Consider the following 14,318-nt stretch of genomic DNA (forward strand, 5'->3'; position numbering starts at 1 on the left):
ACTCAATCCATGACTGTTTGTGGGACACTGCTGTGCGCAACTGGCTACCGCGTTTCATCCACATACTACAGTCAATTCACTTTACAGTATATTCTGTGAAGCGCTTTGAGACGTCTCAAAGACTGATAAGGTGCTACATCAAATGCAAGGATTATATTATTATTATATATATTAATGGATGAGAACCAGTTTTCTACAGCTGAATATCAGCAAGACTGAGATCCCCCTGATTGGCTCACGCCAGCACCACAGCACCTCAGGTACTGGCAGCATCAGCATCCACAGTTGCACACACTACCTCACCAAGCCAGTTAGGAACCTGGGCGGCTTGTTTGACCCTCAACAACTTTCCTTTCTCTCCCATATCCATGCCATGATATGCTTTGCCTTCCCCCACCTCCTCAACATTGCCCAACTCTGACACTGTCTCACGCCTCAGGCCGCCGAAACCCTCGTACACACAATTATCACCTCAAGGCTCGATTATGGAAACTCCTTCCTTGTCGTCCTCCCCAACTCCTCCCACCACAAACTGCAGATCATCCAGAACTTTGCAGCTGGTGTACTCTCGCGCACCAGGCTCCGTGACCCCATCACCCCCACCCTCGCCCAGCTCCACTGACTCCCCGTCCCTCAGAGGATAAATTCAAAATCCTCGTCCTCACTTTCAAGGCCCTTTACGACCTTGTCCCCTCCTACCTCTTTGACCTGTTTCCCTCCTCTCAGTAGGCTCTGGCCTGCTCCAAGTCTCCCGCCTGACCCGCCCTATCATTGGCGGCTGAGCTTTCAGCCTCTCTGCCCCCACTCCCTCTCTTGCCTCCTTCAAGACATGACTCAAGACCCTCCTTTTTGATCGTGCCTTCAGCCGCCCTCTTAGCCCCTATGCCCTCCCTCACCCAACACTGCCCGCTTCGCTCGGATCCTAATCCCTGTCTGTTCAGGACCTTGGGACGTCCTCCCGACATGAAAGGCGCTTTACAAATTTTGTTGTTGTTGTTAATGGCAGCTGTGTAAGAAGAAACTCTCTTTACAGTGACCAGTCACCAACAGGTCCTGCTGGCAAGACAGGCTGCTTAATCTGTCATCAGCAGTGCCCTTGAGAACTGCAGTCTAACCTGGCTCAGGAACTGGACTACTGAGACACCACATAGGATTGACTCAATAATAATTATTAATAATAATAAATTAATTATTACCTATTACTCAATTCCAACATTCCATTGTCAAGTACATTACCTTAGCTCAAATGAGACTCTGCTTCTTCTCTTAGCCCTCCCCCCAACCATCACCCAGGAGAATATTTATATTAACACATCTGGTGATCCAATAGTAAACAAACCACATCACAGTTGAAAGGTATTGCGTTCTTTTGAACAGAGAAGTGACACTGACAACGCCACACTATCATCAATCTTTCATGGTCCATCGAATGGTGCGAGGGATAGGGTGGGGAGATAGAATAGGGCCAGCAAGATAAACCAAAATAGCCTTTTTCTGTCCTGTACCATCCTATATTTTTAAAAATGTTAGTGTTTCCAATTATTGTTCACGCTGGAACACACCTCTCCTCCTAGTCTGGCCTCCTCTTGCTGGGGTACAGTTCTATGTGTGGTGGGTGCTCTCCAATGTCCTGCCCAAATACCATTGTACATGTGTGAGTCTTGGTCGTGAGTGTCGGCAAAACACTCAACTAAAGGACATAACATGTAAGCTTGATCTCTCCCCTCCCATCTGCAATACATACACACATTACAAATAGAGACTTCTGTAGAGGCATTAAAATAAGTAGGAACCTCGGATGGTTTTCCCTTTTTAACCCTAGAAAAGTCAGGGTCAATTTATCCTCCTGGCAGCGATCAGCAAACTCAATGTGGATCAGTATTCAAACAAGCAAACTCCTGATCTGTAAACTCCACCTCTATCCACTACACAATAGGGGCTGCCCTAGTTCTTATAATATTTCAATCCGTGACTGTTTTGGGGACTCTGCTACGCAAATGTTTCACCCACAAAATCTATAGTTAATACACTTTGAAGCGCTTTGAGATGTCTCAACAATATGATAAGGCGCTTTCTCAAATGCAAGAAATATTATTATTTTATTTGCTTTGAACAGAGCTGGCACTTTGAACAGAAGAAGGTCTTACCTTTCAAATGTATATTCACTTTCAGCCCTGAAGAAGTAAACATGTGATTTGAACTGTAGTTTGAAGACATAGTCCTTGTGAATGTTGTCAGATTCAGCGGGAATGGTGACAGAATAGCCCAGCAATGGTAAACTGGCTAGAGGATGATTGTCCTAGGACACAACCCAGAGCTCAATTAGATACAAGTGCAACAGATTCTTTATAGATTACATTATTTCTTTCTCCCATCTGGTGTCAGGATTTCAGCTGTATTTCATTTGATTCATTTGAAATTTTACATGTTCTAAACATGATGGTAGAATAAGCCTGCAATCCCCGAAACTGATTCATCCAATGCTTTGGATAAATGACATCACCGCTATCTGTTCAATACACTAACTAATACATTCATTCATTTAATAGCTCTCACTAAAGCCATCATATATCATTTGAAAACTTATGAGGTTTGTGCCTGCTTTATCATACTTTGATTTAAATTTATACGAACAGTATTCCTTGAAGCAGCCAGGGGTTAAAAAGTCTCAGCTGTGGCAAGTTCTCTGACCAGCTTTGGTTCTTGAAATCAAAGGGTCTTTAATTTTACAATAACAGTAAGGTACAAAAACCTTTGATGTCAATCGAGCATCGAAGTTTGAGAGTCCCCATGCTTTGATTAACGTACAGATTGCTCGAGAACCAATTGAAATAAAAATGGTGCAGCAGGAGATGAGGTCTGATGTTTACCCATAGGATTAATGGTTAGACGCTGGACCACATCTGGCGTGACATCTGTTAATAAATAATACAGATTCCATATTGTATGGTCTAAATTTAGGAACTATGATTTAACTGAAATCCAAATAGGAAATGGAGTAGGTCATAGAACTTCTATATATTATTCATTTAAGACAGGGACAAGAAATTGAATATATTGTATCTGTTCAGATCCATTAGAGTCATTTCTGTACAGTGTCTATGCTGTGAGGTGCAACAACTATAAAAGTAATGAAACTAAATGTGCTTATACTTTAATTTGCATTTCTATCTTATTCCGTTCTTCTTTGCACAAATTCTTCGAAGATGGTTTTCATTTACTGACTATTTTATCTCATTCGACTGTTTTTCAATGAAAGAGTCATACAGGACTGTTTAACAGTCTCCCACTGTATATTACTGTTTCTATCTAATCTGGATTGATATATCGGTCTGAGCTCACTGTGACTTGTTAATGATTTTATCTGTAAATGAGTCCAAACAGGAATCAGAATACTTGATGCACCAATTCAACACATCTAAGAGAAATTTCTATACATCACAAAAGCTGGGAATGTGGTGGACGCAATCTAGCCATGAATATTCCTCAATTGTTTCAATTCACAAAACAAGACATCTGGAGTTAGTATTCACAAAGTGATTAAATCCTAATCTGCAAGACAGAAGCATGCCAATCTTAACACTGTTAACTGAACAATAACTGATTGCACCAATCCTAATGTAGATTATATCACTGATTAATGAGAATGCCCAGATATATCTGAAAAAAAACTGGTAAATCCCCACACCGGCATTATAATTACACTTAGCCAGAAATTCCGGTTCACCGCCACCCCCCCCCCCCTTCCCCCATTGGTCCAGCTAGCCAGGGTTTATGTTGCTAAACTAAATATTAAAGTGACAATCTATGTTATTGTACAGTTGGTCCAATGTAGTTTCGGTGGCTACATTATATGTAAGATGTGAATAAATGTCTGATTTAATATGTCAGTAACTCCCAAACCACAACACAATAGCTTGTACTGCAAAAATATTGTTTCTGACACCTTGGAGGTTACTGTGTTGTCTCAAACCTCATCATTTTCTGACATTGATAGATTGTTGAATAATAATCCTTCAATTTAATATAGCATCTGTACTTTCAAAGCATCTCAAAACACTTTACAGGTAATTGGACAGGTCGTTTCAACAATGCACAGACCCACAAACAGCTGGGGCAGGATAACTAATTTATCTGGAAGATTGCTGGCTCCAACAAACTCCCTTTTATTTTTGAAGCGTGGTAGGAGATCTTTAATAGCCCACTGAAAAAGCAAGTGGGATCCAGTCCAAAATGCAAAGGACAGCACCTCCAACAAAGCAGGACTCCCTCATTAGCACACCATGAATGGCAGCCTAGGTTAGGAGCTCAAAGACCCGACGTGGGGCTTGAACCCACAACATTTCTGACCCAAAGGTGACAGTGGGTACCAGTTTGACAATTGAGTCAAACTGGCACTTAAATGGTTTCATTTGAGTTTTTAGTGATATGACCTTTTTTTAAAAAATCATCTTCCTACAACAAAGCCATATCTGCTGAATCTTCCTCCCCTTTGCAAGCCTAACATGAGTTAGTGTATAGTGAATCAGGTCAGGTAGCATCAATCAATGACTGAAACCGCCTTAGCCTGTGGTTTTTTTAACTTCTCGTACCTAATTTAGTTACCAATAAAAATGTCATTCATTCCATTTGTGGATTAGTGATGAAGATGAATAATTCATTGCAGTAAATTATCACTCAGTGGTCTCAAATAGAGAGACAATCCATAACAAATTGACAAGGAATCCCACCTGGAATATCACATCACTGATAGTATTACTGATATTCTGTCACTGGTTTGGAAAATTGTCATTAATCACAAATCTCCATCCCAGTCACACAATGTGGCCTTTGTCTAGTGATGCACTGCTGTAATGCACTACATTTATTTGGAACTGTGGTAAAAATAATAAAATCTACTGAAACAGATATTCCATCAAAGAAGTTATAAAAATTGCATCTAAGTCCCTGCATTTATTATTTCTGATTCACAAATCCTTAGCTTGCATATAAACATCATTGTCATTTGTTCTAATTTCTGGAGCGCTATGGCATTCAAAAATGATTCCAATGGGGAGTGTGGACACTTAACCCATCTTTCAGGCTTTCTGAAATGGCTGCCTAAACTGAAATAAAATGTTGTCATACAAATACACTGCTGTTCCAGCACAGTTGTTTTCTAATATTTTGGGGGTTATTCTTAATAATGCGCAATTTACTTGTTAGATGCTATTATCAGCACACATTGCAAATCACCAAGGTCTGTAACTACACACATGAGTAGAGAATAACAACCCCTTATCTCACTTTACAGCCAGATGGTGTGACTCAAATAATCGGAGCTCTATGAAGCATAACACTAGTTTCAGATGTGTGGGTACAGTGAAGGGTTCAGAGTGGGTTGGAGGACAAGGGGGTGGTGAAGGAGGGAGGATGACGGAAGGCATGATCGAAAAGGAATGTCTTGAGATGGGCCTTGAAGGAGGTGAGGGAGGGGGCGAGGGAGGGAGATCCAGAGGGTGGGAGCAGAAAGGCTAAAGGCCCAACTGCCGATGGTGGAGTGGACAGGGCTTGGGACATGGAGCAGGCCAGTGCCCAGTGAGTGGACAGGTTGGTAACATTTTACTAGGTGACAAAGATAGGGAGGAACAAGACCGTAGGGGGCTTTAAAAGTGAAGACAAGGATCTTGAACTCAATCCTCTGGGGGATGGGTAGCCAGTGGGCAAAGATGATTTGGCTCACAAAGTTTAGTGCGGGAGAGGATATGAGCTGTAGAGTTCTGAATAATCTGAAGAGTTGGGAAGTACTGCAAGCAGGAAGTTAGCTTGGTCAAACCTCAAAATAATGAACCCATGGATGAGGATCTCGGCAGCCTGAGGGGAAAGATAGTGGTGAAGGCATGCAACGTTGCAGAGGTGGGGCAATGGGGCGTGCTACAGATGCCTTGTGCCACAAGAGCCTTGTAATAATAAAGCTAAATTATGAAGCAAATCTGAGTAAAGCTCCAGGAGACCAATTTATTAATCTCTGTGATATTATTGGGTTTTTTTCATGTTCACAAGGAACAGTAATAGGAAATAGAATCGCCAAATCCTTAGATAGTTTAAGGGGTCAGAATTTAATTCATCACTTGGCAATAGGTCTAATATATGTGTGTGGGGACTTCTTCCAGTAATTGAAAGACTTCAAACTGATTCACATGAACACCACTCACAAGTAGATCATATTGGAGAGGAGATCCCATGGGTCAGCATGACCTAATCCAATTTTCTTATTAAGGAATTCCCTTAGATATAAGCATATATTAAATTCCAATATCTTTTAATGTCAGACCATCTGCTGTCCCAGTGTGGACAACATCTATCACTGCACTTTTTAAAAAAACTATCAATTAGTGACGATGCTATGTGCTAAACCCTCCGATTGCCTCACTGAGTGAAACTGACTAGTTGGAGCCAACCGATGCAAATTTTGTCCCCTGCACCTGTCTTCAAATGAATTGAATTGAGATTACCTGAAACCGTTTGATTCCTTTTTCTGTACTATATTTATTTGCAAATTTACTTACTTTCAAAGTCCTATATATTCATTAGAAAGTATAGATTGTTCATAAAACTTCTCTTAAAATAACTTTATAGTAAAACTATAATAATATGCTGAAGATATTATTACGGTAAAGTTATCAAAGAGGATCTAAATGTGAAAAGATGTCACTGTAAATGTGACAGACAAAATTGTGAACCTATTAAATCATGTCACCCAACAATGTTTTTTGACAGCTTGGACCAATGTGAAGTGTTTACATTTCCAGGCAACAACAACAAGATTCCGTTTATAGAGCGTCTTTCACATCGGGAGGATGTCCCAAGGCGCTGTACAGTTGGGTCAGGACCCGAGCAGGGGGGAAATGGTCAGGGTGAGGGGAGGGAAGGGAGGGAGCGAGGAGGGGGGAAATGGTCAGGGTGAGGGGAGGAAAGGGAGGGAGCGAGGAGGGGGTAGAGAGTCGAGAGGGGAGCTGAAGGCTCGGTCAAAGAGAAAGGTTTTGAGACCGGCCTTGAAGGAGGAAAGGGAGGAAGCAAGTCGAAGGCACTGGGGGATAGAGTTCCAGAGCCTAGGGGCTGAGAGGCTGAAGGCCCGGCCACCGATGGTAGGGCGGTTGGGGCGGGGGATGTGGAGCAGACCGGAGCCAGAGGAACGGAGGGTACGGGCAGGTAAGTAGGGGGATAGTAGGTCGGAGAGATAGGAGGGAGCAAGGCCGTGAATGGCCTTGTAGGTGAGGATGAGGATCTTGAATTCGATCCTCTGGGGGATGGGGAGCCAGTGGAGGCGAGCGAGGGTGGGAGTGATGTGGTCCGAAGCCTGGTGCGGGACAGTACACGAGCTGCAGAGTTCTGAATGACCTGCAGCTTGTGGAGGGAGGTGCCAGGAAGGCCGGCGAGGAGAGAGTTCCCATAGTCCAGCCTTGAGGTGATAAAGGCGTGGACCAGAGTTTCAGCAGCGTGAGGGGTGAGGTAGTGCCGTAGTCTGGTGATATTCCGGAGGTGATGGAAGGCGGTGCCAGTTGTGGTGCGGATATGAGGAAGAAAGGACAGTTCAGGGTCGAACAGAACGCCGAGGTTCCTGACTGGCTTTGAGACATGGAGAGTGCAGCCTTGGATGCTGATGCTGTCCATTGGCAAGACCATTGTAACACCCACCATAATGTTTTCACTTCACATTCACACAAAATACCTGCGCTGTCACAGAGAGGAAACCTTCATCCTGAATCACAGTGTTCCCATACGTCACTTCCAATTCTTCAGTATTTGGGAGCTCCTCAGGTTATCTAATCTTAAATTATCTACAAATAGCTTTTTTTTAACATTGGGATCAATTACATGACTTACCTGATGTGATTTGTAGAAAAAGAGGCAGAAGTTGGTGAAGACAACCCACAGCTTTTGCCATCCATTGCTGTTTTTGAACTTTCTCAGCAAATTTCCGGACAGCTGATTCTGAAAGAGTAAGGAACCACAGTAAAGTGATAATCATGTCATATTGGGGGTGTAAAGCACCTTTACTTTTGGACTTTGCCAACTTGGGATTTGTGATTTTTGCAAAGCAAAAAACTTGGTTTGAGTTGATTAATATCTAAAGGGACTTTATTTCTTAATCATTTTTTAAAAATGTTAACGTGTTTTACAAATCAGATGCAGCAACTTTAATGCAACCAATCCCATTTTGGTCAACTCCTTTGCTGCAATATTACATGGGTTGGTCCATGAGCAGAGAATGGAGCAACTAGGACTTTTTCCATTGAAACTGAGAAGGTTGAGGTAAAGGTCTTTAAAATTATGAGGGTTTTTTATAGTCAATAGGGATAAATTATTTCCACTGGTCAGTAAGTCAGTGTCTAGATGGCATCAATTTCAGATAGTAAACAAGCAAATGGGGAGGTTAGAATTGTTTTTCAAACACAGAGTGGTTAGGATATGGAATGCCTGGCCAGGAGTGCTGATTCAGACAGAATCCATTTTAGCTTTCAAAAGGGAATTATGTAAAATACCTAAAAGGAGTCAGCTACCTGGGTAAAGTGGAAGGGCAGGTAAATGGGACTGAAAGGCTTGCTCTTAAAAGAACCAGCACAGAACCAATGGGCCAAATGGCCTTCTTCTGTGCTGTAAATTTCTATGTTTCTATGGGTTATCCCAGTCATGGTTTAGAGAGAGAAGAATACATGTGATCCTTTACACTCATGGCGTTGCACAGTAGAGCTCAGTGCTCTAGCTCACTGTAGCTCAGTGGTTAGAGCACTCGCTTTGCAAGTGAGAGACCTGAGTTCAATTCCAGGCAGGGCGAAACCTTGGGCAAGTTTCCTTACTCCACACACCTAATAATAATCCCTCCAAAAAAACAAAACAGTAATAAATTGGTCATTTTCAATCCATGACTGTTTGTGGGACATTGCTGTGCTCAATTGGCTGCCGCGTTCGCCCACAAATATACAGTCAATTCAATTTACAGTATATTCTGTGAAGTCTAGAAGACGTGAAACGTGCTATATCAAATGCAAAGATTATTATTATTATAGAGAGTGCTGGAGCAGCAGTGCTATAACATTTAAGATGCCGAACATTAAAATGTCTGGTCTGGATGATTATAGGAGCATCCACTGGTACTTTCTGAAGTGAAAGGTGACCGACAAGTAATTATATATGTAAATAATTACATTGTGGTCTTGTTTCATTTCACAAAGCACTCTTGGATAATGCCAAACACACTCAGAGAAGATAGATTTTTCTGCAGGTTTTTTGAGAGCTTTCCAGCATTAATGTGTGTGATAAACTGTACATAATTGAGATGGCAGCAAGCAGTTTCAATTGATTCCTGTTTACCTGCCTTCTCCCACTAAAAGACACACCATTGTGCCTCTACAATCTGATACAGCTTTTTATGACATGACACCTGCTGCTACCTACAAATAACAAAACTCTTCAATTTAACATGGCACTGTTGAAAAAGCATTGCTGTTTAAAAAAGCCACTTAAACTGACTGGGATGAAGACGACGACTTCTGAATTAAGAACATAAGAATTAGGAGCAGGAGTAGGCCATACGGCCCCTCGAGCCTGCCCCGCCATTCGATAAGATCATGGCTGATCTTCAGACCTAACTCTAATTACCTGCCCTGTCCCCATATCTCCTAATCCTTCTATTTTTTAAAAATCTATCAATCTCAGCCTTGAAGATGTTCAAGGACTGAGCATCTACAGCCTTCTGGGGTAGTGAATTCCATAAATTCACTACCCTCTGAGTGAAGAAATGTTTCCTCAACTCTGTTCTAAAAGGCTGACCCTTAATTTTAAGACTGTGACCCCTGGTTATAGATTCTCCTACCAGAGGAAACAGTCCCTCAGTGTCTACTTTATCCAGCCCTTTAAGAATCTTATATGTTTCAATTCCCCTAATTCTTCTGTACTCTGGAGAATATAGCCCTAGTTTATTCAGCCTATCCTCATAGGTCAGTCCCCTCATCCCAGGAACTAACCTAGTGAATCTACGCTGCACCCCCTCTAGGGCAAGTATGTCCTTTTTTAAGGAAGGAGACCAAAACTGCACACAGTACTCTAGGTGTGGTCTTACCAAGGCCCTATACAGTTGCAACAAGACTTCCCTACTCTTGTACTCTAAACCTTTTGCAATGAATGCTAACATGCCGTTCACCTTCTTAGTTGCTTGTTGCACCTGCAAACTAACTTTTTGAGACTGGTGTACAAGGACACCCAAATATAACATCTCAATTACAGTCAAAGGAATTTGTATGTGCCCCAGAATGCATTCCACATAACTCTTACATTGGACGCCTCTAGTGTTGCACATAGATATTGCACTACGTCTTGCGATAATGTCACATACACAGATATACAGTAGTTTGATATTTGTGCTCAACGTGGGCAATCATTAAATTGTTAGTAAAAGATATAGCTCAGAAATCAACCAAACTTGATTGACTTTAAAATAAACAGGGTCTTCCAAAGTTCTATAATAATAATGTAATAATATTCCTTGGATTTGATATAGTGCTTTTCATGTCTGGAGGAAATCTCCAAAAGTACTTCACAGGATTCACTGTAAGGTGTAGTGGCTGTGTATTTGGCAAGCCCAACAGTCAATTTGTGCACAGCAATATCCAGGATAATATTTTTTTTAAATTCCAACTCTTATGCACCGTCTTCCATGTTTTTTTTGCTGTAATGGATACTGTTGACTTAAATCGTCTGTGGTTTCAGTACTAATGTTAACCAGCTGCAAGCCACCTGTGTACATCTGATGTCTATTTAACAGTGTTTGTACATAAAATGCTACACTTGGATTTTGCTTGGCTCGCCAAATGGGATTAAACTCAGGAATTTCTGGTTGATGGAAAAGATATTAATGGCCTAATTTACTGAATACAAAGAATTAGTAATTTGTTTTTATTTATTTTCTTCCTCGCTGGGTTCTCCCCATGGCAAGTGCCCATTTTACTCTGAGGAGGTGCTCACAAACCTGTCTTTGCTTCACTGACCTGCAGAGGGTGCCTGAGAGTGGCATAAGCTTTCCTCCCTTCAGCACTTGCATATTCTTGCTAATTAAGCTTGTGTTTGCTGATTCCTCAGCTAATCTCACCTTAGATCAGGTTCAAACCAGGACAAAATGCAAATATGCCGAGTTGAGTATCTGTTGAGTATCTGGAAGTCCAATTATAAATTTTTTAATTGCTATTTTTCCAAATATGCCCGACTACATGCAAGGAAAAAGCCATTAGTTCAGTCCTTTCACTGAAAAGTAATTACCTCCTTATGGATTTCGCATAATTGAAGAGTTTTTATTTTATTTTCAGATAAATCCTTAGCTGAAAGGCATTTTGACAAGAATTTCAAGGAGACACATTTCATCAAGAAAGAAATGCTTTAGGGATGTTAAAAACTGAAGATCCTCACCTATTGCTTGTCAGTCGATACCTGCTTTTGCTACATTTAAAGGACAATTGTCTTGTTATTTCAGATTTACTTCTTTGTTATATTTGACCAAATCATTAACGGTGTCCCTAATTTTACCCTCATCAAAATTCATAGTAAGTTTCTCAGTCTCTAACAACTTTTATTATTCTAGCCTCATGTTGACTAGTAGAGCCTTGTTAAAACACGTTGCTTAGGATCTATAAAACCCCAACATGTGTTATAACAAAGTTTCACTGCAAATGTGCAGAGAGAGCCAGTTCCTGTGCTAAGAGCAATATAAGCTATGGGTTGCTTCATTACAGGCCTCTGGGATATATTATACATCATGAGTAATTCTGCTGTCCTCCAGAAATCCATTATATAGTGCACAGCGTATGAAATGTGTCTGTTCTATCTATCTTCAAATCCTACTTTAAAACCTATCTCCTCAAATGCGCCTAAGGTCACCTCCTCCCTCCTCTCACTACCTTAGCATCCAAGTCCACCACTCTGAAGTGCTCAAGACGTAATCCTATGTGAAATTTGCTATAAAAATGCAAGTTGCTGTTATTGTTGTTGTATCATGTAAGAGGTTGGAAGTCCACATATAGTAGCAATCTATGTACTGTATAATAGAGCATGTCAAATCTAAACATTTCCCTTTTTTTAACTTTTATACAAATTACAATTTCAAAATTAACTTATCTGCCAAAACAATTCAAACGGAACTAGGAATATACAATGCATTTATAGGGATTGAAGCGAGCGAAGTATTGCATTTTGAAAATTGAGAAGCTGAATTTGACTGAGATGAATATTTCTGGTCGAGGCTTTAATTAGTGCATCATTGACACCTCATGCTATATTTTAAAGATAGAAATCTTATTTTGAATTGGCTATTATTACTATAAAACCGTGCTGTCCTCAAACAATATAATTTCAGTTTTCTTTAATCAGAGTTTGGGTTTTATGCCTAAGGAGCAACATGCTGCTTTTTGTTAAGGGCATGATAATTAGTAAATCATTTAAATTCAGGTTGACTGCCTAAGTGAATTTTCAGTTGTGTGCTGACAGGGAAACAAAACATATCAAATAGCATGAAAGCTATCGAGAATAGTTTTGCAATTGAATTACAAAATGTCTTACTGTATCCTTTTGAATCATTAAAATACCTCATAAGTTATTTGGCATTTGTTTAACAGTTACCTCAATTATCCTGAAGTAATCATAAAAAGAGGCTCTGCATTTAATAGCAGCAGACATGAGAAATGGCAAGCGGCCATTCAAAACTCATCAGTCCAGAGGTGAGTGAAGCTTAGTCACTAGTAGTGGAGCAATTTTCTATCATGCCAGCAACGCCGACAGAACAAAGGGGAAAAGGGCAGAAACAGATTGTAAACTGCAGGGAGTAAGGAGGGGAATTAAAGCTTTCATAATTGAGTCGTAATATGTATACAAATGTGATCAGGCCATCTGTGCGGCAAGAAGATGACTCAGATCTGGACAGGATGCTGGAAAGTGCTTAAAAAGAAACCAAGCCACTTTGATTTTAAGAATGTATCACTAGAATTACATTTTAAAATCTTTTTTTAAGAAACTGGAAGTTTCCATCATCATTTCTTATTAATTCAACAAATTAAGACTGTGGGTTGTCTTGAGCAATGAAAGGAGAGTTTAGATCATTAATATGACCTTTGATACAGAACATTTAATATTTAAAGATAGTCAGACATGAATATTAGTCTTTCATAATGTCATACACCCAAGAAGTGTAATGGACAGAATCAGTAATGATGCTTTAAATAAGCGAGGACCCCAGTTTATGACCAGAACAAGTGGAAACTGAATAACATTGCAATCTTTAAATGATTTTAGAATCTTGGATTATGTTCCATATTTCCAAATCTTGAAATGATCTGATGTTATCCTTTAAATGGTTTTGGTTTAGCTGGGAACAAAACAGAAACAGGTGTAGTCTCTTGCCAAATCAAGTGTGATGTCAGTAATTTTAGCATTTACTATAGCCTTTAACCTTACTATAAAATGTAAAGAGAACAAGCAAAATGGGACACATCAAACATAAACAAGCATGTTTCAAGAGCTAGTGGACGGCTTTCTCAGTGAACAGTAAACAAGTGATTATGAATGTGATTCCATTAAAAACAGGATTCTTCACAGGCAGAGAGGGATACTACTTGAATTCATTGTGTAGTCCATCTGCAGTTTCTAATCCAAGGGACATTATTATTACAGTTGGGCAGAATGGATTAGGAGTGGAAGCCAAAAGCCTTCACAGTAGCACACAGGTTAACACAAAAACAGCTCTTGAGTATAACAGAGGTGCAGATGTCCCACATCCAAATATTGAAGTTAACACAAATAGTCCTATTGGTAAGGAAGTGTTTTAAGCAAATTAATTTTAACTTTCTCATCTTCCATACATGCAAGCATATAGCACTGCAGCTGAGAAGTATCAGAAATTAAGTTGTTAATAATCCTGAAAAAAATTAAAAAATAAGTTGTGACAATCTGAGTCTCCCCTTCATCTGACTGCCACACAACCACTGTCCAGCAAGGGACCTTAGATACTGAGCGACAGCAAGGATGCTGGATGATTTTTCTCTTTATGGAGATTTTTCTCTTTGCTGTGAGATTACATACTCAGTACAATCTAGGTATGAATATCTAAATGTTACACTTGGCAGTGCATTACCAGCTGAGCTTGGAAGAGGGGAGTTGATGGGAAACTTCATTTAGCAATAAAATGAAGGTGTAAAGTTTGATATTGAACAAAACAGGATCTAACACTTTCATATTTCTAGCTATTTTCGTAATGGTCCTTATATAGTCTTTATAAAGGGATTTCATGCAAAGGA

At 40.3% G+C, this 14,318-nt stretch overlaps 1 protein-coding gene across 5 annotated transcripts in view; it reads right to left on the reverse strand.

Moving 5' to 3' along the window:
* Window positions 1-14,318, reverse strand: part of farp1 (FERM, RhoGEF (ARHGEF) and pleckstrin domain protein 1 (chondrocyte-derived)) — a 178,927-nt gene that overhangs the window by 3,206 nt on the left and 161,403 nt on the right. For all 5 annotated transcript variants that reach the window (XM_007906294.2, XM_007906293.2, XM_007906290.2 and 2 more), the window contains exons 25-26: window positions 7,867-7,974; window positions 2,148-2,299 (exon numbers count right to left, since the gene is read on the reverse strand). In XM_007906294.2, coding sequence (XP_007904485.2) covers window positions 2,148-2,299; window positions 7,867-7,974 — 260 coding nt within the window. The remainder of the gene's footprint in view (window positions 1-2,147; window positions 2,300-7,866; window positions 7,975-14,318) is intronic.

This window comes from Callorhinchus milii, unplaced genomic scaffold, assembly GCF_018977255.1.
Source record: "Callorhinchus milii isolate IMCB2004 unplaced genomic scaffold, IMCB_Cmil_1.0 Scaffold4, whole genome shotgun sequence".
In the NCBI taxonomy this organism is placed as follows: domain Eukaryota; kingdom Metazoa; phylum Chordata; class Chondrichthyes; order Chimaeriformes; family Callorhinchidae; genus Callorhinchus; species Callorhinchus milii.